Source organism: Falco biarmicus, chromosome 8 (assembly GCF_023638135.1).
Source record: "Falco biarmicus isolate bFalBia1 chromosome 8, bFalBia1.pri, whole genome shotgun sequence".
NCBI classification, from domain to species: domain Eukaryota; kingdom Metazoa; phylum Chordata; class Aves; order Falconiformes; family Falconidae; genus Falco; species Falco biarmicus.
Genome location: NC_079295.1, coordinates 28,573,681 through 28,597,542, shown reverse-complemented (window position 1 = coordinate 28,597,542; position 23,862 = coordinate 28,573,681). Strand labels below are relative to the sequence as shown.

The window sequence follows — 23,862 nt, the reverse complement described above, 5'->3', positions numbered from 1 at the left end:
GCAGCATCAAACAGCATGTCAACATCCTGTTGACTGGTCTAGAGTACAAGCAGATAATGTGCTTTTCAGCGGTGCTGGGTATTAGACTGGAGAGGAGGAAAGAATCAGTGGGTCTAAGGCATTCTGTTTGATCTTTGGACATGAAAACATTATAGACAGTCACAAAGAATCTGCAACACTCTGTCCACTGAGCTCTTGACCTTACCCATTTTCCCCCCATGGTGTCATTAAACAAACTACAGCTCATGGAAAACCAAGCACAGGGCTGTAAAGAAGATGTAGAGTCTCCTTATGTTTCCGTTTCACAGAGTAATAGCATGTTTTGAGAAGTATTTTCATTCTAGTGACACTGGAGGTTTCCCTGAGAACACAGATACTTTACAAACACAAATGGAAAAGAACATGCCCCAAATAAACTAACAATCTAAGTGGGGACACCGTAAACACAAACAGGCACACTACATCCTTTAACTGCAAATAGTTGTGAGATAAGCTGGGGGCACACTGTGTTCCAAGGATATGAATATATCCCAAAGATTCAAGCAGAAGTCAGAGGCGTGGTAAAAATAAAGACGTATGTTTGAGATACAAAGTAGGAAGGAGAGCTGATCTCTTATCTTCAGAGTAAATCCTTCTCTTTTGGTCTTGTATGAGGGTTGAAGAACTTGTTCAGTAACAATTACTGTTATGATTGCAGACAGAAAATTCTTACTCTGTGCCCCAAGGATTTCACAAGCTAGTTGTGCTTACAGTCCCTGGCAGCATAGGCATCATAAAAATGTGAGTTATACTAGCTTCATATTCCAACCTGGGTAGTAAGTCTACTTTGATCCCTTTTGCATGGTCACAAAGGTTTCATCCTCCATGACATTACACTAGACCTGCTTTCACCCACACAAGGGATGGGTAGTCTATGGCCAGTAATCCCCACCCTCTTAGCACAGAAATAAATGGGGAACAGGAGGACTGAAGTCAGGGTGGAGACCCTACTGTACATGGTAACAAATAGACAGACTATTACTCCTTCCAGAGATAAAGGTAATCAGTAGAAAATCATATTTCACAGGGAGTCCAGAATCAAACGTTTTTCTTGAGCATCTCTCGTATGAAGTATCCCTCGTTCAGGATTCAGCCTAGCTTCTGCTGCTGTTACATCCCCTCCTCAAAAGTCCAGATGGTGGATCCAAACACTCTCTCTGATGCTGGGGGGCTGCACAGGGTGGACAAAGAGGGATATTACTAAAGAGTTTTCCACTCAGCCTCTTTCAATCTTGCTACAGTTTTTACAGGCCGAGATTAAAGATTTTGCATTATGTTTTGTCATGAAGATCTAGTTTCTAGTCTGATGACCTACTGTTGTCAAGCATAACTTCCTGAAGAGAGACTTTTTCCTTTGGTTTATTTATTTATTTTCCTTCAAGAGCAGCCTAAACCCTCCCTTCCTGTTGAGAAAAACAGCTGCAGCACATGGCATCAGTGTGCCGAGCCTGAGTGACTATGAAATATCATTTATCTTGAAGCGAGATAGTATCAAAGAGAACAACTGTGTGGGCCTGACTATGAATCCATTACCGAGTTGTGTTCAGGAGGAGTAGGATAAGTTGCGGTATCAGAGGCAAAAGAGGTCTCACTTCTGAGCTAACACTCTTGAACCTGAAAGAACTGCCACATCTGAAAGCACTACTGAGACAACAAGGGAATTTTGGTTTCCTTCCTCAGAAAAACACTCTGAGGTTTCAAAGGTTGGAGATACAAAAGTGTTCACGAGGGCAAAAACCCTATACTTCTACTGCGCATTAATGGGAACATGGTGGCCCCAGAAGATCAAGTAATTGGCCGATGAAAGCCATACGGCTGACACACACACTTCCCAGTGTACCTGTGTTATCCCACAGATCAGGTGTATCCTGTATGAACGCCACAGCCCTCTAGATATAAAATGCTTTCAGCCACCCTTTCACTTTTTTTTGTTTTGCGGGGGGGGGGGGGGGGGGGGGGGGGGCGGGGGGGGTGTTGCCAGAAGCAACCACTATATTTGAAGTTTAGGAAAGAGTTCAGACAAGCTGGAAATCAACAATTAACCACATATTTCCCCCACCATGACTCCACTCCCCTCTTTTGCTCTGGGTTCCCTTGGTGCCTCCTGGCCCTCAGGGGTAGTCGGCTGAGGGTCAGAGCAGGCAGAGAGCACTGGGCTGCTCTTTGTTTCACAACCCGGTCTCAGGCTCCTCCAGGAGCATGCTGGGCTGTGTAGAGCTGGTTGTGCTCATTTCTCTTTTCAACCTCACATATTTCCCATTAATGGTGAGTGGGAAAGGTCAGGGAGTATGTCCTTGAGGGCCTGCTTGAAGGCACGCAACAGCCTTGGGAAATGGCTTTCTGATTTCCTGGAAATCCCAGCCTATTCAATAAGCAAAGAAAGAAGTCCTAAGAAGAGTGAAAATATCAAGGTGCCAAAGGGAACTTTCCTATGTGGGCTTGATTCTGCCAGAATCCTTCTATGTAAACTTGGGTATAACTCCCCCGGTGTTTTTGGTGGTAGGAGGGTAGCCTTAATAAGAACAAAGAAAAGAGATGCAGGAAGTGTTGCACAGATGCAAAAGGGCTATGCACTAGGAGCTACCTGGGTAGAGTTTAGGCAGCCCACTTGAGTGTGTGTATGCCATCTTGAGTAGCCTGCCACAAGACTCCTGGGAAAGGTCCAAGCCACTGGCACTAGCATAATGAAGGCATCAATACTTCAGTTCAGCTGCAGTGGCTGAGAAGTCCTTTCTCAACAGCAGTTGTGAAATTTCTCAGGGATCAGGATGATGAAAGATTTAAATGTAATAACTTTGCATGACAACAATTCTCATGCCTTAGGACAGAAAGTTCCAATTTTACCTGTGCACATTGTGCTTCAAATATAGAAAAAAGAGGTAATAAATAACATGCCCATCAGTATTTTCATAGAGGATCTATCTGGTGTAAATCAATGCTGTGTTACAGAGTTGAAGGCAGTGGAGCAACGTCAGTTTTTTCTATTATTTTTCTCTCTGTATTTTGTGCCTTGCTTTGTATATCATTAAATGTTCCAGGGCTTTCTACTGTGAGCCCAGAGTGTGGAAAATGCTGAGTAAAGTCATTTACTGTATCCATGCTCACAAACAAGCTGTTATTTGTTGTTGGCATGTAAATAAGTCACTGTTCTTTCGATTTTATAGCTGTTTAATAAATACTGTGAACCAAGTTTGCAGCATTGATTTTTTGTAGGAGGTCACTGAGATGATTTCACAGAAATACCCTGCAACACTTTTGCAAAACAGGATGAGTCTCAGCCTGAATTTCATGACTCTGTTTTTTTCCACTTCCATTCCGATGGTTACTGTGTTTTTGCTGTCACAGGCAGGCGGTTAATTCACCCTGACTCACAGAGACGAGGAAAATGGAAACTTTGTCCACTCTTCTGAGTGTCTAAGACATATGCATTATAAATTAGTTGTATTTTGGTATGACCTAGAAGTCCTAGCCCACGTCAACTGCAGACAGGCTGTGTTTGCACACCTAAAACAACTACATACAGCTGATTGCAGTATAGCATGTGGATAGCCAAATATTTTTAAATGTCAAAAATATAAATGAGGGAGCTGGTAGTCTAGTCCAGGATGAAAAATTTGCTGTGGAGTATAAGTAAACTAACCCATGCCCACCAATAAAGATATCCTATTTATAAACAATGCCTACCTGGAGATTAAAATAAAAATTCTAAGACTGGGGGGACATCTCTTGTATCATCTTCATTCTACAGACGGCAAACTGAGGCAGAGATTAAATGCTTTGCTGAAGGTGCCATAACAAGCCTGTGTCAGTGCCAGGACTAGAGTTACCTGTGCCTCAGCCTGTGCCTCAGCCACAGGTTCCTCCTTGTTTTGAGCACAGGGTAGATCTGTGCTATATACTGACACAACTACTCCGACCTAGTAAATGTCATTCTCAATTTTCACTCATTAAAAGGACAGAATCGGTTAGACTGAGTGTTAAGGATGCTGCTGGGCAATGAAAATTGAAAGACCTACTTTCAGTCTCACCCACTGGTGATAGGGAAGGTAGCCAGCTCAAGTTTTGCACTTGAAATAATATCAACAGCGGTCAGTAGGGTTTTGGGAAGCAAATCTAATAGGTGCATCTAGATTTGGCGAAGAATGAAAAGAGCATTTTCTTTCCACTGGTTGCTGGCTAGTAAAAGCAAAGGGGTGGAACACATCCAAGTTGCAAAACTTGAATACAGTTACTGCTATCTGCAAATGGGTGCCCCTCCCCGCTCATGTGAGCTACACAGGCAAAAGAGAATGACACATGTGCTGTTTCCTTTTCCAGTTGTAAAGGGGTCAGGAGCCAGGCAAGGAGAGCCCGAACAAGAGGAGCATTTTCCTGGGCTCTTCCAGCTGTTCTGTTCAATCCTGCCGTCGGTTCTGAGCAGGGAAGAGAGACTGTCAAGACAAATAAGGCATTTTTCAAAGGCGTAAATTATGAGTTACCAAAACAATACAACATCTCAACCACGTGAGTACTCTTATTCCCCCCACCCCACCCCCCCTTACAATAAGAGTGGTTTTTTCAGTCTGCTGCTTAAAGAAAAGATTGTCTAATGTGTTTCATATGTAAAAAGGAAAAAAAAAAAAGAGAGAGAGAAAAAAAAAGAAAGAAAAAAGAACGCCTGAAACTAATCCTGAAGAGAAAAAGTTGTGATGAAACTGTTTTCCTTTTTTATTCTTTGTGTTTGTGCACGCGCGGGTGTGTGAAGAACTGAAAGAGGCTCTGCAAACTTTGGCTTCTGAATAGGAACAAGCAAAGTTAGTAACGTTTCTGCCTAAACCCTGGCTTAGAAAAGTTTCATTTGAATGCTTTTCCCTCCCCCCACCTTCAGGAATGAAAATATAGAGCATTTCAAAAGCATACTGACGCTTTTCTGAGATATTAATGGTGCTGCCCAACTTGTCTTCAGAGTTTCAAGCTGTCTGTGTGTAATATGAGACACAAGCCACAAACTGGCAGTCTATATTTAAAGCCACAATGCATTTCTGCTCCTGGAAATTTAGAAACGTGGGATTAAGGACAAGGAAATTAGTTTCTCAGCAAGAAAGGGTACAGGAGGGCAAGTCCTCTGCTGGCGTAACTCTGCATATTTCAGTAAATTTTAAAAGAGAGTTTGGCCTGAACAGTCAAGTGAGCACGGAGGCTCAGCTGCAGCGTGGTAGCGTTCATTTTGGGACAGTATTAAAAAGAAAGCAGAGGGGAAGAGGGAGGATTCTGTTTTCATAAGCTGAGAAAATCAATGGGAAAATTCTGAATATTCAGTGCTGCAATAGCTCCATATCTCTTTTATGGCTTTAGTATAATCTTTGCTGTTTTAATTCAAGACAGTAGCTTTGTATTATTCTTAATAAATATTATTTTATATAAAATTATAAAATAATAAAAAATATCTGCCAATAGCAGAATTGTTTAGCATACCATGGTACCAGTAATGAAGGCAAAAAGTACAGACGACACTGCTGTGATGTGCCTGTGGTTCAGGATTTGATCCAGAGACTGCTGTAAGAATATTTTTTCTGCGTGGATGTTGACACTGATGATGTTTCCCAAGCTCTGAATGAGGCAGGCTGATCCAGCAGAAATGACACAGTGAGCAGCACCTCTGCAATCCTGACCAGTAATTTCTATTTACCCTTCAGTCCTTTTTGCAAGTTCTAACCAACAAGAAAGATTAGATACTAACTTTATATTATTTTTTGATCCTTTTTATTCAGCAGTTTAGAATATTATAGCTTGTTTTGTATTGTTTCTATTATGGCTTGGTTTCTATTATTGATAGGAAAGAAACATTCAGGGTTCTGAGAGCTTGGGTTTGGAAAACCTTGAGTAATTTTCTGCCATTGGTGCTCTCCAAGCTTGTGCAGGTGGGTGGTTGTGACTCACTGAGATGCATTTTGTTCATTGTGCAATATCAGCAAGGGTCCAGACCCAATCTTGTATCTTTAGTGATGGGCTTGGCCAGGTGACAAGTCCAGGACCAGTTCTAAAGTCCTGAATACATTACAAATTACTTCTCTGACAGACCCAGATTGTTCGAGGACTCCACAGAAGGCCCTAGGGTGAATCTGGATGAGGAGTTAGTACCCCAGGGGGCCTTTTGTCTGTTCATAATGAAAAAAGGCTGATTCATCAGGTTCTCTTGTTTTTTTCCAAAATCTAGGCAGGAATTCTCAGCTTGAACCATTTTAAGATCATATGATTGCCAGTGAAAATGAATGGCCTCCAATCTAGCTAGAAGAAGTATTCTGACTGAAAAATATTTACTACCTATTCTTTATTTGACCTCAGAATTTCCCTTACTGATTCAGACAGGATGTTCCTTTATTTAGTTTCAGTCTCTCTTTGTTTGATTTTTTTTTTTTTAAATTACATGTATCAGATTTATGGATTAAAACCAAAATTAAATTAGAGGGAAGTCTGATAGTATTCTATTCCTGTATAATGCAAGTTTGGTGCATTGTTTTTATAAAGGTAGAGGTTTTGGGGGTAGGTCTTGTGGAAAAGGGTCCTATTTCTCAGTAAAATTCCTGCAATTTTTGCAAGAAACAAGATATTGAAAGATCAGTGTACTGACAGGCACTGCACAGCATGGACAGCAGATGTTTGCCAGAGAGGCAGAGTAATTGGGAAGACAAATTTGTTTCATAACCATAGTGAAAATCTTTGAAATGGGTGTGAAAATGCATAAAGAATCAGTAAAAACCTTTGACTATACTGAACATATTAATTCTTTGCTGAATACCTGCAGGTGAGACCACAGAGCACCTGCCTACTGATGTAAACTGAACACTGTTAAGTTACCTAATTGCTCGTGTTCTTTGCTTATCTCCTTGTGTTCGCTCAAGGCTGATAAGGAATTTGTATTCATTCTATAAATACAGTATGATCCTGGCAATTCAGGTGGGAGCAGACTACTGTTTCAGATTTAAAATATTCAACTCTGTGAAACTTGCAAATGTATTCCGCATCGATATGGGGATGCTACACCATCTAACCTTGGGCACTTCCCATGCCCAGCTCAGATATCCCACTGCTTTGAGTGGACTCTCTGTATTACTCAACAGAGAGGCAAGGGAGCCAGTAATTCTACCTGCTGATGTTAGGCAGTGTGTGTATATTTACTACGTCATTAATTGTTAATGGACATTTGTGTGTGGCTGGAGTAAAATGGAATGCCTAAGTAAAGCAGTCTGTTACCAAAGCCAAAAATGGAGTTCGGTTTGGATTTCATTGACTTGGATTGAATACAATACTGTGCTGTGGATATGTATCCAGTTTGGGTTTTTTTTTTTTAGTTCTTCTGATATAAAGGGGACCTAGCCTGACTGCACGAATCTCTGCTCAGATGTACAGGCAGTAGATGTCTGATTTATTATAAAATCTGAGGAAATCCATAGGTTTGTCAATCTCTGTTGAGACTGCAGCTTTTGTGCTCTTCCTTTTAGACTGCACTGACCCAGTTTGGAGGCAATGGGACAGCTCAAATGAGGTGAAGGACTCACGCAAATAAATGTCACCTGGTCAAAGTTTGGTCTGGGAGGCAGTGATCTATGCAAAACCATCTTCAGGGGTCAAACGTTTTCATCCCTTTGGAGAAGGTGCCCTGCACCTTACAGGACTTAATCCGTACTCAGCATGCTGGGACTGTTTTATTTGGAACCTTGTATACTCCAAATGCCAGCCGTCAAAGGCATTAGTGGTTAAGGAAAGCAGTTTGTGGAGGCTTCTCTTCCTCACCACCTACCAGCAGAAAAGGTTTTTCTTCTGGGCAGGTAGCGAAGCAGTCCAGTCTGTGCTTTGCAGAAGAATTGGCCCAAAGGGAAACCAGGAGTCAAGACTGGACCTCAGGCCATGCCACAGCTGCAGAAAAAGGAAGAGGGTCAGGAACAGGGTGAAGCAAAGCATGCCTTGTGAACTGCACGTTTTCCATCTGCATTGCCAGCTGTAGTTCAGCAGTAGCCCAGCAGTGCAAGCCTGCTCTGGGGGGAGCAGACCCTGCTGCTGCCTCTGTCCCACGAGCTGGAGGTCTCAGCTCCATCATGCCCATCTTCTCCACCTGCCACAATGACAGCTAGGGTTTCTGGCAAAAAGAGTCAAGTATGTGTGGGATGTCCCCTCCAGAGAGGTTGAGAGCTTGCCAAAGGTGCCCCCCCCCCCCCCCCCCCCCAATAAAGGCAAAGTGAATGGTGAATCTGGTTATGACAGCAGCCTTGCCCTATCTTTAACTCATTTTGAGATACATTTTGGGGCTGCAGACTGATCCTTTAAATGTTCATGGAGCAGTACCACTTGGGTTTCACACAGGGCCTGTGAGAAGCCACAGATGATCCCTGTAGGCTTTTAATCACGTTATTCACTGTCTTGGCAATAGATTTGATTTCATTGCCCTTAATCAACAGAAGCACTTGTCTGTGACAATAACTAATAAACAAAAATGGAGGCTATTGATTATGAAAATTTTGGTCATCACTGGTAAACTTGTGAGCATTTATAAGCAAGGAAACCTATAGATTATAACAACCTCTCATTTTTAGCACAGAAGTCTCAAAACAGGTCCCACAAGCATTTATGTAAATTGACTGCCTCTGCTTCTATATTTGTCTCTCACCACTGTGCATATGAATTGGAAAATTTGGCTTTATACCCCAGGGCTTTCCCTGACACCCCAATTGCCTGAGATGTTGATGTGAAAGTCTGTGAATTGAAAGACCCAGAATGCACCTGAAATTTCAGTAATTAACAGCAGAAATGTTGGTAAACCTCTAAGCTGGAGGGAATGGGCGGGATGTCCACCCAGATAGGAGTCTGCTTTTTTTAAATACACAGCTCTCAGCATTTCTGGACACTGCTTTTCACACATACACACACACACACACACAAATAGGGGGATGGAGAAAAAGAAAAGAGAAGCCAATTATTTACACAATAGATGTTAAAGATTCAGGTTATGGCTGGTTATGTGCTTAAGCCTATTAGTATTACAGAATCATGCAGTGTCTGCATCTCATTGCTGATACTGCTGCACCTTTCTTTCTAGGCTCTGGTGGAATATACCCTGTATCCACCGCTGTTCAAATGACTGAGTCCAATCAGCAAAGCCTTTTGTACAACAGGCTTTCAGGACTGCATTCTCTAATGAAAGTCTGTTTGTGTGTCTGCTCTGTGGAGTGCCTGTCTCTATTGTTGGGGCGGGATTAGTATTCCTATAGCATACAGAAATTCAAGCCAGCAGAGGGATCTGATTGTGCTAGGTGCTGTATAGGCACCCTTTCTTCAAAAGGCTGGTAGCCTACCTAAAGGATGGATTACAGGTAGGAGAGAAATGACTGCTTCCCAGGGGCACTCTGGAGAGGCAGCTTTTGGCTGTGGGAAGGCATTTTTAGCAGCCAGGAGGCAGGAGCTAGTATTGATTCCAATAGACCCACTGGGGCAACAACTCTTTGCTTCCCACTCTCTAATTTTGTAACACATGCTTAGGAAAAAAGGTAGGTCTGAAATCATTTAGCAATTGCCCTATTTATTTCCCACAGAAAGAACAGAAAAATTTTACACATGATATTTGGTGCTAGTAGAAACTTTGTTTACTTTTTCTTCTTTTTTTACCTCACATTGAAGTTGTGATAGGAAATGCATGAAAAATTGAGGGACACCCAGATGTTGCAGTGACAAGAATACATGAACACCTTAGCTGGGCAAATATTTGGACAGCACACAGACTGTTTTACTTACTTCTGAAAGACTTAAGTTCCTAAGTCAAATGAATTTGGCAGTGTTACCCCAGTAATGAGTTGATGAAAAATTCACCAGCTGCTAGGCATTCTGAAAAACTACTTGGTGAATGAAGAAAAGTGGCACTTGGAGAAATCAGGTTTGGTTTGTCAACAATTTATGAACACGCATGGAGAAAGGGACTGTCTTCTCTGGATGATTTATTTGTAACCCATAACTCAATTGCATCAAGTAACAATACTGCAACATTATAACAACAGACATGCAGCTCGTAATTTGTAGCTGAAATAAGATCTGAACTCTGTTTCTCCAAGAGTCAGCATGGTCTAATTCACACCAGATTCCCAATGTTAGCATGGAAATCAAATGCACTGTCTGTGCTATGCTGCTCCCTTATTGCAGATGTACCTCGCACGTGTAGTTTCACCAATGAGACATCTGGCTAAGTGATTTTCCTCTTAATTAATCTTCTCATCTGCAAAGGAGGCCAGTGTCTCATATCTTCTCTTCTGACATATGTTTCACCACAGGGTTCTTCCTGATGAAGCAGAAAACTTCACTTAAAATCTCAATGGGTTAAACTAGTTCTACTGCATTGAAGTTTTAAAGTGATTTTTTTCCTTCTCTCTCCCTCTCTTTTTCATCTTAGGGGGGAAAAAAAGAAATCAGTTATTTCATGAGGGTCTACCTCTTTCTTCTTCAGATAAGCCCTGAAATGGAGTTAAGCTTTTTATCAGTAAGTTGCAGGGGGGTTTTTGAACACACCCTGAGACAGCTCCATGTTATCATGAGTGATAAATGCCTATTTTACTGGAGACTGTATGTTTAAAATGTCTAGTTTTATGAGGCAGTCCACATTATAAAGAGCATATGTGACAAGGTCACAGCAATGCAGAATCAGACATCAAGTCTTTACATATGTGTAGGTGGTTAGATTTGCAAATAGAGACTATTTTAGTATCACCAAACCCAGAAAATGGATTTGAATTCTTTATATACATACATATATGCACACACACAGTGTATCTATATATAATATACTGTATAACGGTATGCATATATATACACAGACATACATATCTATACACGGACACCCCTCTTCACCACTTACATGGCTTTTCACTAGTCAGACTTCTCAGTATAGGGAGTTTTATTTCCCTGACCATATCTCTATTCACAGATCAATACCCACACAAACACGTTTCCCTTTTTGTATGATAGATACCTTCAAAAGTGGCAGAAAAAAATGACTGTATTTTTGAAGGCTTAGCAGAGGCATAAACTCAAGAACAAGAAAGAAAGCAAGGAGATGGTTTGGGCTACATAAGAAGCTGAAAACATTACAAAAAATCCTTTTTTTATGATATAGTAAAACATTAGAGAAACAGCCTTATACAAACTATCTCTTGCAGATGCCAGATTCAGATGTCTCTCTGCTGACTGTATATACAGTTGGAGCGTAGCAGCGCATGACGGTATAGACACTGAGTCACTCCATGTTTTGAAATTAAGCATCTAGGTTACTTGCCTGAATCCATCTTGGAGACTACTACAGGACCCATGTCCATATAAGCAAAGATTCAGAGAAAAGCAATGATAATAAGAAGCAAAGAGGAAGTAGATGTTCCATATGGCTCAAGCTATTTAAAAAGGGAGAACCCAGATTAGGACAGGCCATGTCTGCACTCTTCTTCAGGCAGTGAATGGTTTAAACCTCAAGCAGGCAGGAGATTGGGTCAGGTTTGTGTTCTTCTAGTAGCTCATCTGTGCTGGGAGAATTTGGTACTTGCATCTTCAGGACAGTTTTACAGAAAAACCGGTCATTTTAGCGTGTTCATGCTGAAAAAAAATTATTCTTTAAAGAATAACTACCCTCGTTTGGAAACAGAATACTTATTCAAGAATCAATTCAATGTTATTATGTAATTGTTTCACCTCAAACAGTTACGGGAAAATGAATTTATACTGGAGTAGCTTTCACAGAATTGTTACTCCAGGTTCACTTGATCCTTTTGTGTAGGCAATTTTTTTCTCTGTACACAAGAAAAATAAGCTTGTTTTCTTTGCAACAGCATTCTTACTAAGACAAAAGCAAGAGGCTTCTCATCTGCTAATTGGATGTTTCAAACATTTCAGTCACTTAACAAGAGATGAAACAGCAGCCCTTGATGACCAAGTTCAGCTAAACCAAATAATCCTTAGTTAAAACAAAGAGCCTGAAAATCACTTAACCACAGGTTACTGAGGACTTACATGTATGAATGAGTAGAGGGAAAAAATATTTCTAGTGCAAGGTGAAGAGGTACCATAACAAGGCGGTCATCCAAGAATCCAGGAAACCTGTATATATTTTCAAAAATTCTAAAGTATGTTTAAAATGACACCCTGAATGTTTTTGGTTTATTTCTATCTTCTGTGATCTATATGGGTGTATTGTTAAAATTTGCTTTCAAGGTTTTCTTAGCATGTATTAGGGCTATAAATTTACCAATTTATTAAATTATTGCTGTATCTGTGATGCAAGGATGCTCTGAGAGAGTGGACCAGACTCTATCAATACCTCTCTCTCACACCTGACCTCTCAAGTTGTCTAGTTCAGGTACCCTCTGCACCTCCTAGTCCTTCCTGTCTGACCCTTTCTCAGCCCACAGGTAAGTGCTCATATCTCAATACAGGAAAGACACACAGGTCCCAGTTGTTAAATGCTATTCCCTCCCTTTTTCCAAGGACCTCCCACAGTCCTGACAGTGGGAAGGAAGAAAAGCATAGACAAGGAAGACATACATCTTCCCCTGTCCTCCTCTGGGCTGAGGCCTTGTTTCCTTTGGGAATCACCCCCTTATCCATCTCCCTTCCTCTTCTCTGTTGGTTTGGCTTTGTTCTTTCATCTTCACAGATTGCTACAAAACACCTCCCCCCTCCAGATCTTTCCTGTCATCACATAGGAATTTTTATTTACAACCTGGGACACACCTTATACATCCTGGATCACACGATTGAGAGAGTTTATTATTGTCTGTCTCTTTTGAATTTCCATAATTACATCAGTGGACTTTGATTTTTGGACTGTGTTGCATAGAAATCCAATTTTACTCTCACTGAACCCATTGGGAGTTTTTAGTTTAAAGAAGCCTATACTACCAGTTGTTAATGGCAATTAAGCCCTTGGTGGAAACAGGGCAATATACACAGGGTTAGGCTACATCTCTACAGAAACTCCTGCCTAAGCTGTTGAGCAAAGCAGAGCAGGAAGCACAACTGCTGTTGGGAGCCATGCTTCCGTTCCAGCTTCCGCTTTGCTTTGGGAAAAGGAGAAGTCATGGGGTTTTCACTCTTTTTCAAAACCACTCAGTGTGCTTTGCACACCCTATCACTTTTCCTTTTGCCAATCCTACTCTTGCCCCAGTCATGAGGAAAGAGTGGAGTGAATGGCTTCTGTTAACATCAGCACAGCCAAGAAGAGCTGCACCAGGTCAGAGAGGAGAAGGGTGCTTTGTAGGTCCCTCTTGTGCAGGCTGTGTCCACCGAATGGAAAGGAACAAATTCTGAAACTTGTTGATTGCCTTTGGCACTTTCCCATCTCCCACCGAGAGGTGTCTTCTCCTCCATACGTACAGATTGAGCAACAGCTAATGTCAGGATCCTTGATTATTCTTAAAAAAAATGAAGTCACCTTCTGTTTCACCTTTTGTAGAGCTGGATGGATCTGGTCCCTCCAAACACTTTTCTCATCCTGCTTACTTGCCCACCCGCTTCACCATATATCCCCAGTTTATGCTTCCTCCTTCTCAAGCTTACCTTTCCACACCCTAACCCAAGAATCCAGATCTCATTTCTACTTACTTGCTGTACAAGGGACAATTTGAGATTACTTGAAGTCCAAGCCATTACCACAAAGGCAGTGGTGGTGTGGTGACTTCATGTAGTGAGAGATGGAAAAGATGGTGGTGTACAGCCCAGTCCCAGGAAGAAGCTAGATTGCTCATAGCCTGGGTTAGCCAAGTCCTTCCTCTGTTTCCAGCTCTCCAGTCAACGTCTCCTTCCTACTCATTATTAATAGCAAGCTCCCACCATCTTTCTTCTCACATCCTTCCCATTCCTTCTTAACAAAATACGGTCTCCTCCATTGCATGAATTTATCCTTTTTGCTTTGTTTAGTCTGCAGATTCCTCAGGACAGAAATCCTCTCTCCTTCTGTCTCCTTTCTAAACAAAAGTCACCCATTATTTGCCACTTCATTGCTGATGGCAAAGAGCACTGACCACATCCATCTTTCCAAGTTACCTCATCAAGTTGCTCATTCTGGGAAGAGATTTAGGCCTCCTGAAGCATAAAGATAAAATGCAAAAAAACCAACCTTAGGTAGGACATCAACTGGCAAAGTATATCAAGTTGGAAGGACTTTAGTGTTTTCTCCTTGAAAATATTTTCCCTCTAAACATATTTATTTGTATTCTCTGAGATAGTCTCTAGACTGTGGAGATCAAAGCATGCTGGAAATCCAGCAGAGTTTTAAAGTGCATTAAAGGTAGCGTGTTTCAAAGCCACATGCCTGAACATTTAAGCACCATGGAAGAAATGAAGTAGCAGGTGGTAATACATGTAAACATGATTGTTCTAATCTTCAAACTTTTCAACTTGTCAAAGCCTAACTCTGTGACACAACGTTTGACAAAGAGCAAAAATAAAGGATGCTGCATGCATACAAAGACACACAGGAAAGCATAAAGCCCAAAGACACCAGTCAGCTTTGGGGTTTCTCTTTCAGCTACACATCTGCTCTTGCAAGTCATTTACAGCAATAAGGATGTGGATTTACCAGACTTAAGTGGAACCTGGCAACTCTGAGCATGGAGTGAGTGCTTCTTTGGAGATTTAAATAGAAAAATGTAGTTCTCTGCTGCGTATTTTTCACCAAGGAAAATAGTATAAAATGCCATCCACTACAGACTAGTGGCATTTGTAAATGTCTGCATATTGTGAATAGATAGATATAACCAGTCTTTAATGTTCCTCACTTAGCAACTGAAGCATTGTCAAAATATTTTCAGGTGGTTTCACAGAGCCAAAGTGAGACAAAATGCATCTCTTTTTCTTTTTATTACTCCTAAAGAAATGAGAACATAATAACGAGAGATATCCACCAGATCTAACCCCTTTCCTGCCTTAACTTTTGGTGCTTGTTTTCTGATCAGCTGTAGCTGCAAACAGAAATCTTCATCACCTGAGGTCCTGGCATGTAAACTAATAGTTGCCCATTTCTGTCTCCTTCACATTTCTGCAGTTTCTCAGGAAATTCCTTACTCATTGCAGGTTAGCACTGCATTGCTGAAGTCAGTGGTGGTGAGATACTTGTACCCTGGAACTCAAGATCGCTCATATTGATTTCATTGGACTTTGGATTAGAATTTGCTGATTTCACATCTTCACTTTTTTAATATTATTCTGTTTCAAATGCCTTGACTTACCTCACAGCAGCCTTATCTACTATCACCACAGATTTTAATGAAGGCAAAGTGATTTGATTTATCACTGGTAACTAGAGCTTTTCTAGGAACCACTATTGAAGGCAGAGGGTAGTGGGGAGCAAATAAAGATAAACTGATTCTGTATGCTCCCAAAGAAGAATACTTCTTGCTGATTCAAGGTTGTTGCACATTAAGAAAATATATCTATGGCTCCTGAGCTTATTCTCCCTGTGGATTAATGATCCATAAGGGACTCCTTGTACCAAGGAGGAGTAAATCACCCCTCCTGCTTTTGGAAGGCAGAAATGTGACTGGGGACATAAATGGTTTTGCATTTCTATGAACTTTGCTGTTGCTCCTTGGTAAAAGATTTCCCCTTCTGGAATCCATTAAAATCTGTGAATCTCAGGCAAAGACTGTTCTTCCTCCTCCTGTGTTCTGTGTGAGATGTTTAATCTCTGCATCCTGGGGACATAAACATTTGTGAGCTGGAAACAGAGCATGAGCCAAGCCCTTCACTTGGAGTACGTCCTTTGATTTTCCTTGCTTGTAATGAATGAAACCTTTCATTTCAACAGCATCTGACTTGTGTCAGAAGGTTCATGACTAACTGGAGCAACAATGGGGAGGCAGAGATGGATGGAACTGTTTAAAATGTGTCATTGCTAAATAAGTAAAGATCAGCTTTAAATATGGGGGAAGAAAGCAAGAGAAGGTACGACTGCATGACTGCTTTTAAGATAAAGTGCAGCCTGGACTTTTTCCCCTTACTCCTCTTCATGACTTGCATTTCCTTTACAGAAAAGGTCATGCCTTCTCTCCCAGGCTGCAAAACCCCTCCCTGGGCAGGAAGCGTATCCTGTGTCCTGTTTTCTCCAGAGGCCGGTAGCAGAGCAGATAGGAGCATGACTTCCATGTCGTTGCTTCCATTGTGTTGTTTTTAAGTGACCAGAGTACCGAATTGCTGGGTAAATCCCTTCCCTTTCAAATGCAGTGTAGCACAGCCCCAGGACCTTGCAGAGTCTGGCAGCTGCTGGAAGTGGCCAGAGGGGGAAATGCAAGCTACTCCCTTTGGAGGCGTTGGAGCCTATTTTTGTCAGATATGAAATTGCAGCAGTTATTGCGGGGGGGCGGTGAGGGGAGTAGGGGTGGGTGGGCATACATCCTGTAATTAAAGATTGTGTCTGTGACTCGTTCCAGAGGAGAGGGATGTATTTTTATTATATTCCTCATTCAATGAGGAAAATAGGCTTGGAAACCGGAACATCTAGCACATGCCATTTTCCACCTAAGTGATTTCCTTCACAGCTCACACCTGAGAAGAGACTGTCAATTCCCTAAGGGACCAGCCCTCCCCAGTCATGCCCTGCTGCCTGCAGCACACAGCAAGGTCCAGGGTTTGTGGGTGGCTGGGGGAAGTCTGCCAAGGAGATACTGATAAATATGGATGTCCAGCTTTGCAGATGATTTTGTTTGCCAGTATTTGGCACATTAAGGTAGCAGCTTGATGTCTGTGGGCATAGGCATCTATATCCCTAAGAGGATACTTCTCCCCACCCCAACCCCAACCCCACCCACCCCCCACCCCGCACTGAACATAATCCTGGGTGAGGGGAGATATAGAAAGAAATGCAAAATCAGTCCCTTAACAGGCGCAAAACTATGTCATGCCAGCTGTGGCCAAGGGTCGTATCATCTCTCCAGACTCCCAGGGCACGCATATCTGCCTTTCCCATTCCTCATCCTTGCTGGGATATTTCCAATCCATCTTCTAGCTAACAGTATTTGGTACCAATTTTTTCCCATCCTTTGTTTCACTACCATTGCACAATTAAATGGTGTTGTGGCATTACCAGAGCTGCCTGTGTGTTTTCCTTGGCCCTTACCAGCTGGCTGCATGGTTACACCAGTATTAAGAAAAAGAGACTTTCTTTCCCAGGGACACTGCCACCTCTTCCCATCTGCTGCAGTACCCATGACAAATGATTACCAACATTGGTTTGATCCTGATGGTGCTGGGTATTCTTGCCTAACCAGGACTTAAATGTTTTTTTAGATCTGCCTATGAAAATGCTGTAGTGAGCATGGAGCTGACATTCCACCTTTCCCATTACAGCCAGCAGCTGATGCCTAATGGAGAGTTAAAGCACAGGGCAACCATCTAGGGATCTGAGGCATGGGAAATTCTTGAGCCAGAGTTAGTATTTCAGTGTTTAAAGGGTTGCCTTGGGGTATAAAAGCTTTTGCATTTACCAGAGTTTCTCATATTAAATACTTTAACGTCCTGTTCGCATCCAGACTCAGGCTGGGTCTGTGGGCTGTTTTATCCACTTGGCAGGACTGAGCCTTGCCTCCCCCTCTTCCCTCTTCTTGAACGAGCTCTTTTAACTTGTACTTGAAGGAATTCAACCTTGGGAACTCAGCATTACTGAAGGCACAGCTTGTGTCAGGGAGCAAGGCACTCTGCCTTGTTTCCCCAGGTAACCACAGTGCCTCCAGAAGCCACGCAGACATGCACACAGTTGTGACTTTATCCTTTTGTCCCCGCTAACAGCCAGCTGTGCAGCAGGAGCCGGCCCCAGAAACTGTACAGGCTGTTGTGTGAAGCTATCCACGCAACCCAGCACAGCACAAGGGTGTTGACACGCCTAGCCCATGTCTGGGAATGCAAGCGGGATAGGGGAAGCCTCTGCCACTCCTTCTTCCCTCCTCATTCAGCAGAGCTCCTGCTTGTCAGACAAAACCCTTCAGTGGAAGGCTTTAAGGAGGTAAAGCCAGGCTGCTGTGTATGTCCGTTCTTACAAAGCATAAGCATATCCGAGGGAATGTTTCTTGCTGACTGTCTGCTACAAGGACTCCCAAGAGCAAAGAAGCTAGAAAGACAAGCCTTAGAGCTTCTGCCTATGTGTTTAACTCTCATGAGGGTGGCAGAGGCATGGGGCAGGGCTACCACATCTCATGAAAGTAGCTTAGTGGATTTAGAAACACAGGCATTCAGGTCTTGTGGAATAAGGAATTAAATTTAACAGACAGGCCCTGTAAAAATGTGGGCTGTTTTATCCACTTCTTTCAGTTTATTCCATCTATGCAGACAGAATCAAAGAATGTGAAGGGATGTGAGCTTTATTCATCTCTAACTTGTAACAGATACATACTTGTGTCCAAGCCTTGCCCTAACACGAAGTACAGCATAACTCCTCCTGAAATAAACTGCAGCTCACCCATATCTCGGGGTGGAACTTGGCTCTTAAACAAAGTTTAATGGGAGTCTGCTCTGGTTGAACTCTACTTATGACTTCATATTTTCCAGTGTTGTGCTAACGCTGTTGGTTTGTTCATTTTTCTTTTCTTTTCTTTTTTTTTTTTTTCCTCCATTTATACTAATAGGTGTTTCAGTGGGATAACTTGACCTTATGATACTGTTAAAAGCAGACTTCTCTGGAGGCAATGTTAAATAATTTGGGTGTGTTATGAAAGGGCTTTGAGAAATTTGCAGGCTTTCATGATGGCTTGAGAAGACAGAGTTTTGCAGCCTCTTAGGCAGCATCAGCTACTGAATTAAACTGGGAAGCTGGAAAACAGAGAAGATGGGCAGAGACTAAATATGATGATGTTGATGATTACTCCTTTGTTCTATCATGCTTCTAATATCCATAAAATGGAGTTTTTAAAAGTTTTCACCATTGGCCTAACAGAGCAGTTGGAATGCAAGACACATCTGCCACCAACTTCAAAGGGAGCAGAAGCTGTGTAAAAGATCTTTTGCAAATCCCACCTTGTATGTGTACCACTTGCTATTTCACTTTGTGTATTGGAGCACTGCTCTGCTTTGATACAAGTGCAAATGGGACAGCAGGAACTGCTGCTGCCCCTTTGAATTCTGCTGTGGAAGAGCAGCATCGCCCCAGGGAGGGAGAGTGGTACATAGTAACAGCCCTGCCCTAGAGTCCCTATTTTGACAGCTGAGAGAGGAGCCTTACTTCTTAGTGCATTCCAATATACTCTTACACAGGGAATGCCAAGCCCAGCTTTCTCCATGGCATTTTAAAGCTACTGTATTTCAAAGGAGTCACTTGGCTGTGAAAATATGGAGTTTTCTGTTTCATTCAGAATGGCCTAGCAAGGAAATGCCCAACTTTATCCAGCTGGTTTTCTCCTTATACTTGTCTATGGGGGGACATTTTTTTCTGAGTGTAGATTTGCAATGTACTTCACCCACCCAAAAGAACATTCCTGGGTTTTGCCCTCTCTGCCTGCACCTAGCAAACCACTCCCAGTTAACAGACCGATGGACAGTGAGACTACATGATGATTTGGATCAGTTTGCCAATAGGTAAATACCACCCACCTCTTCCCTTTTGCTGGGCTGGTTTTCTGCTGGATTAACTTGAATGGAAAAGGGTTAGGAACAGGAATGCCAGTTCCTGCTGCAATGTAACAGCCAGCTCAAGCCACAACAATTCACCCTCAGCTTTCCTGCATATATATTTCATACATTTAGGAAAGGAGCAGCCCAAAGGCTTTACAGTAAGTGAAAAATATGTTGATCAGAGAAGTGCCATAGCAAGCATTAGTTGCTATTGAAAAGTACTAGACCATATTTCTTTGCTTAATGACACACATTAATCCTCCACTGAAATTGCCAGGGCTCTCCAAGCCAAATCTGGTTTTAAAGGTTTAAAATATAGTCCAAACCATAAAAATGTAACATTCTGACCAAAAAAAGGAGCTGAAAAAAATCTCAGCAATGTCTCTTTGGGTTTTCCTTTGCTGTTTATACTACTAAGGATATCATATACAAGCTTCGAAATGGTTGCAAAACCATGGCATTTTTTAAATTGGTGACCAAAATATTAATATTATCCAAGTACCCACTGCTACTTCTGTTTTCAGTCCAGTTTCCTAACGAAATGAGTCTTATGTGTTCCTGCTGTCTATCTGTCTGCATAATCATCTGTTCATCCATCTGTCACCTCCCATCAAGAACTTTTGGATGCACTGACCAGCTTCAACCAGATCTGAAAGAGAAACAGAAGCCCCAGAAATTATTATCATTCTCCAAGTTATATGAAAGTCAACACTTGTCTACAGAGAGCCATTCAAGTGAGCAGTAACACAAAAAGGACTCCGTATTAGGAGACTAAACTAAATGGAGTTCTTTTCTAGTTAGAAATGTAGTAGCATTAAACTTTGGCACAATAAGATGGCTTTTATAAACATGACTGCAAATAGCAGGCAAAAGCTGAGTGTAAGACACTATTTAAGCACCTGCAGGGGAGACCTAGCCCTTCTGACCAGTACATGTTGAAACGTCTGCAAAAAAATCTACTGAATAACTTATAGAAAGGCTAAGCTGTCAGCACAGGCTTTGGAAAGGGCTGGGATTTATTTTCCCTAATTATAGATATATCTATAATATATAGAAAGCTAGACTTCTAATCTAAACTAATCTTCTGGGTTTGCTGCTTGGTTGGTGAGAAAAGAAATTCCCAGTCCATCCCCCAGGATTCATCCCACCTCTGTTGGAACTGAATGGATCTCCTTCAAGAAGGCATGTTTAGAATAGCATAGCATAGAATAGAAATAGAGTAGGAAAGGGGAAAGGGGAAAGGGGAAAGGGGAAAGGGGAAAGGGGAAAGGGGAAAGGGGAAAGGGGAAAGGGGAAAGGGGAAAGGGGAAAGGGGAAAGGAATTAATAGTTCCAGCTGGACGGGACCTACAACAACAATCTTGGCCAACTGCCAACTAGTGTCCTCTCTGCAGCACCTGTGGAGACAGTTCAGACCACAAAGACTTCTTTCCAGCCGTCAAACAGCTCACCAGGCTGGTTATCTGCTTTCCATCTACATGGGACTTACTATTCCTGTTTCATTAGGAGAGAGGAACATTACTAATGGGTTGTTAATGAATTTCACAGCAATATTAGTCCTGTGCTGAAAAACATTCAGTATACAGCTTCAATGAAGTTTTTTCATGCTTAGCTCTGTTAATGCATTCAATATGCTATTTGTCAAATAATGCCAGACAACTGTCCAAAAATAATAAACAAGCAAGATATTTTTCTTTTTTTTTTTTCTTTTCAACAATTATTGCACAATCTGTCTAGAATTGCTCAGATAAATGATAGATGGCAAAGAAGTTTTGCTAAAATTGCTCAACTCAATTCAGACAGCTTGGACTGATACGTAAATGCTTTTGAGATAATAAAATGGGCTTTGTCTTTTTAAATGGAGCAGATATGCAAATGAAATATGAATATTCATTGCAGAATCCTTGGAAAATGGGAAATGTTGTTGCCCTGGGCTACTATTTGCCTTGCAAGTTTCTAAGGTGTTTCAACACGTTTTATTTTCTTTGTTCAATATGCTCAATATTTAAAGCATTTGGAAGATTGTTTCCATTACAGGTATCTCCATTAATAATATTAACCTCGTCAGTGCTCCAGGAAAGATCTGTGTCCCTAAAGAGCATATGCTAAACATCCTGACATTTCCACTTGCAATGCTTACTACAGAGTGCCTTAGGCAAGCACTGGTGTAGGAGCTGGATGTAGATGAATACAATTCATATCAAATAAGCTAGAGGATGAAGCACAGAGAGTTCCCGTTTGCAAGAACTGTGTCACCTGTTGGACTGCTTTGCTACAAAATATTGGTGGTGGCAATGAGACATAAAGGAAGAAACCTGGCCACGTTGGGAAAATAATTATGCTTTTCTAAGGAAAGTAGACTGGCACTACATTCTTCGCATTGTCAGGATAATATTTTTGTGCATAACTGCAGGATTTTGCCAGGCTCCAGGTGATTTCTAGATGACATCAGCTGTAATTTGATCATATCACCTGTAATTTAAACACAAAATCAAGATTTTTCATCTCAAAATGAGAAACAGACTTTATCAGCCTGAATAGAATAATCACCACGTTTCTTTCCTTGCATGTGTGTGTTCATTAAAAGAAGTTTTCTGCCAGCAACAGAACCAGTGAAATACTCTTCCTTTTGGATTTATGTCTCTGCTCCCTAAAAATCCCAGCCCCAGCATACAACAGCTCCATCCCACAACAGCTCCCCATTCAACTCGCTGCAGCTCCTCTGGATCTACATGCATGATGCCTGGAAAGCATGTGCTGCTAAACAGAGCTTAAAATTGCTGAGTCCTTGCCCCCGTTCCTTCACTGCTGGACTACTCTAGTCTTCCTTTTCTTTCCAGCCTACAGTTTGCATGAAAATGGAGGCAAAGTGCTTATGTTTGCCTGCTCTTCCTTTAGAAACAGTTGCAGTTTAATAATGGAGTCAAAACCTGTGAAGGTTACAAGGACATTCAGGCACACAGCAGGGACAGAGAAAATTGATGCAAAAATGGTGCCAAATGTATTCAATGGAAATATTTCAAAGACTAACAAACATTTCAGTCTGTCTTAGTTAGGGGGCCTCATTTTAACTGTTCGTCTTGAATAGTTCCATATCCATAAAAATGGGCTGTTTCAAATGTAAAGCCTAATCTTGAGAAGTTATTAAGGTCATAATGTCAAGCACGGCAACATTAGGAAACACAGAGATCACCTTATCCTCTGATGACATGGTCAAAAGACCCGAGAGTTGGGACTGGGGCTGGTAGAGCTGTTAGGTACAGATTAAAAGCACATCTTGGTAAATAATTACAAGGAATTTAACAGTGTCTTACTGCATTGTATAACCATTTACACAAGGGGTTGGGAAGGAATTGTCATGTTCTCCAAAACCTCTTGGCCTCTGACTTTCCACTCAAAGGTTCTGGCTCAAATTTTTATGCTTATGTTTCTAACTTGAAAAGTTTAGGTCACCAAAGTGTGCTTCTTTCATGCACTGTTCCTCCAGAATTACAAGTTAAGTATCTGTTAGAGGTTGCCAGATGGGCTTTCACTATGTTCATAGTCAGCTCCTTTGATTACCTATGGTCATTTGTAACATTTGTAATAGTTAATCAATTAAGACAGTGACTCCTTTCCATTCAGCTTTGATCTCAATGAATGAACAAATGGCTGGTTTGTTCCTATTTTGATTCAGCAAAAACTGACTAGATCTTAAAATTGTTGACTTTGGAGGAAAGTCAGGCAAAAATTATTTGCCAGATAGTGTTTCTTTCAAAACTTTCCCAATTAAAAAGTCCCCAAAAGGAGTACTTTGGTCTGATGAAGGTGAGGGAGGTGGGAGGAGGAGGGACATATGCAGGGAAACATCCAGCTTGTGGACTATACCTTATGGATTGATTCATACCCCTTTTGTCACTCCTTTAATGAAGCAATACCAGGTCAATTCACCTTCCCCAGCAAGATGTTGTATGTTTGGTGCATGAGCCAACTTTGATGGTTCTGGAGGAAAAATATAAATGATGGCCTGGTTACATTAACATATTTCCATGGAAAAGTAAGGAACTTTTGGCAGTGATATTACTATAAACATGAGGCAGACAAAACAGGGCACAACTTGGAAGTTGCCACACACAATATTTTTTGGAAAAAAAAAAAAAAAGACATTCTTTCAGGTCCACACACTTCACACACCTTTGTTTGATAAGAAGGCAGCATTGGCTCTTCAGACATCAAGCAGCTT

At 41.6% G+C, this 23,862-nt stretch overlaps 1 protein-coding gene across 1 annotated transcript in view; it reads left to right on the top strand.

Annotated features, from left to right (window-relative positions):
- Nucleotides 1-4,333: 4,333 nt before the first annotated feature.
- The window catches only part of GYPC (glycophorin C (Gerbich blood group)), a 34,418-nt gene continuing 14,889 nt past the window's right edge, over nt 4,334-23,862 (top strand). The window contains exon 1 of the mRNA XM_056349177.1: nt 4,334-4,542. Coding sequence (XP_056205152.1) covers nt 4,509-4,542 — 34 coding nt within the window. The 5' untranslated portion in view covers nt 4,334-4,508. The remainder of the gene's footprint in view (nt 4,543-23,862) is intronic.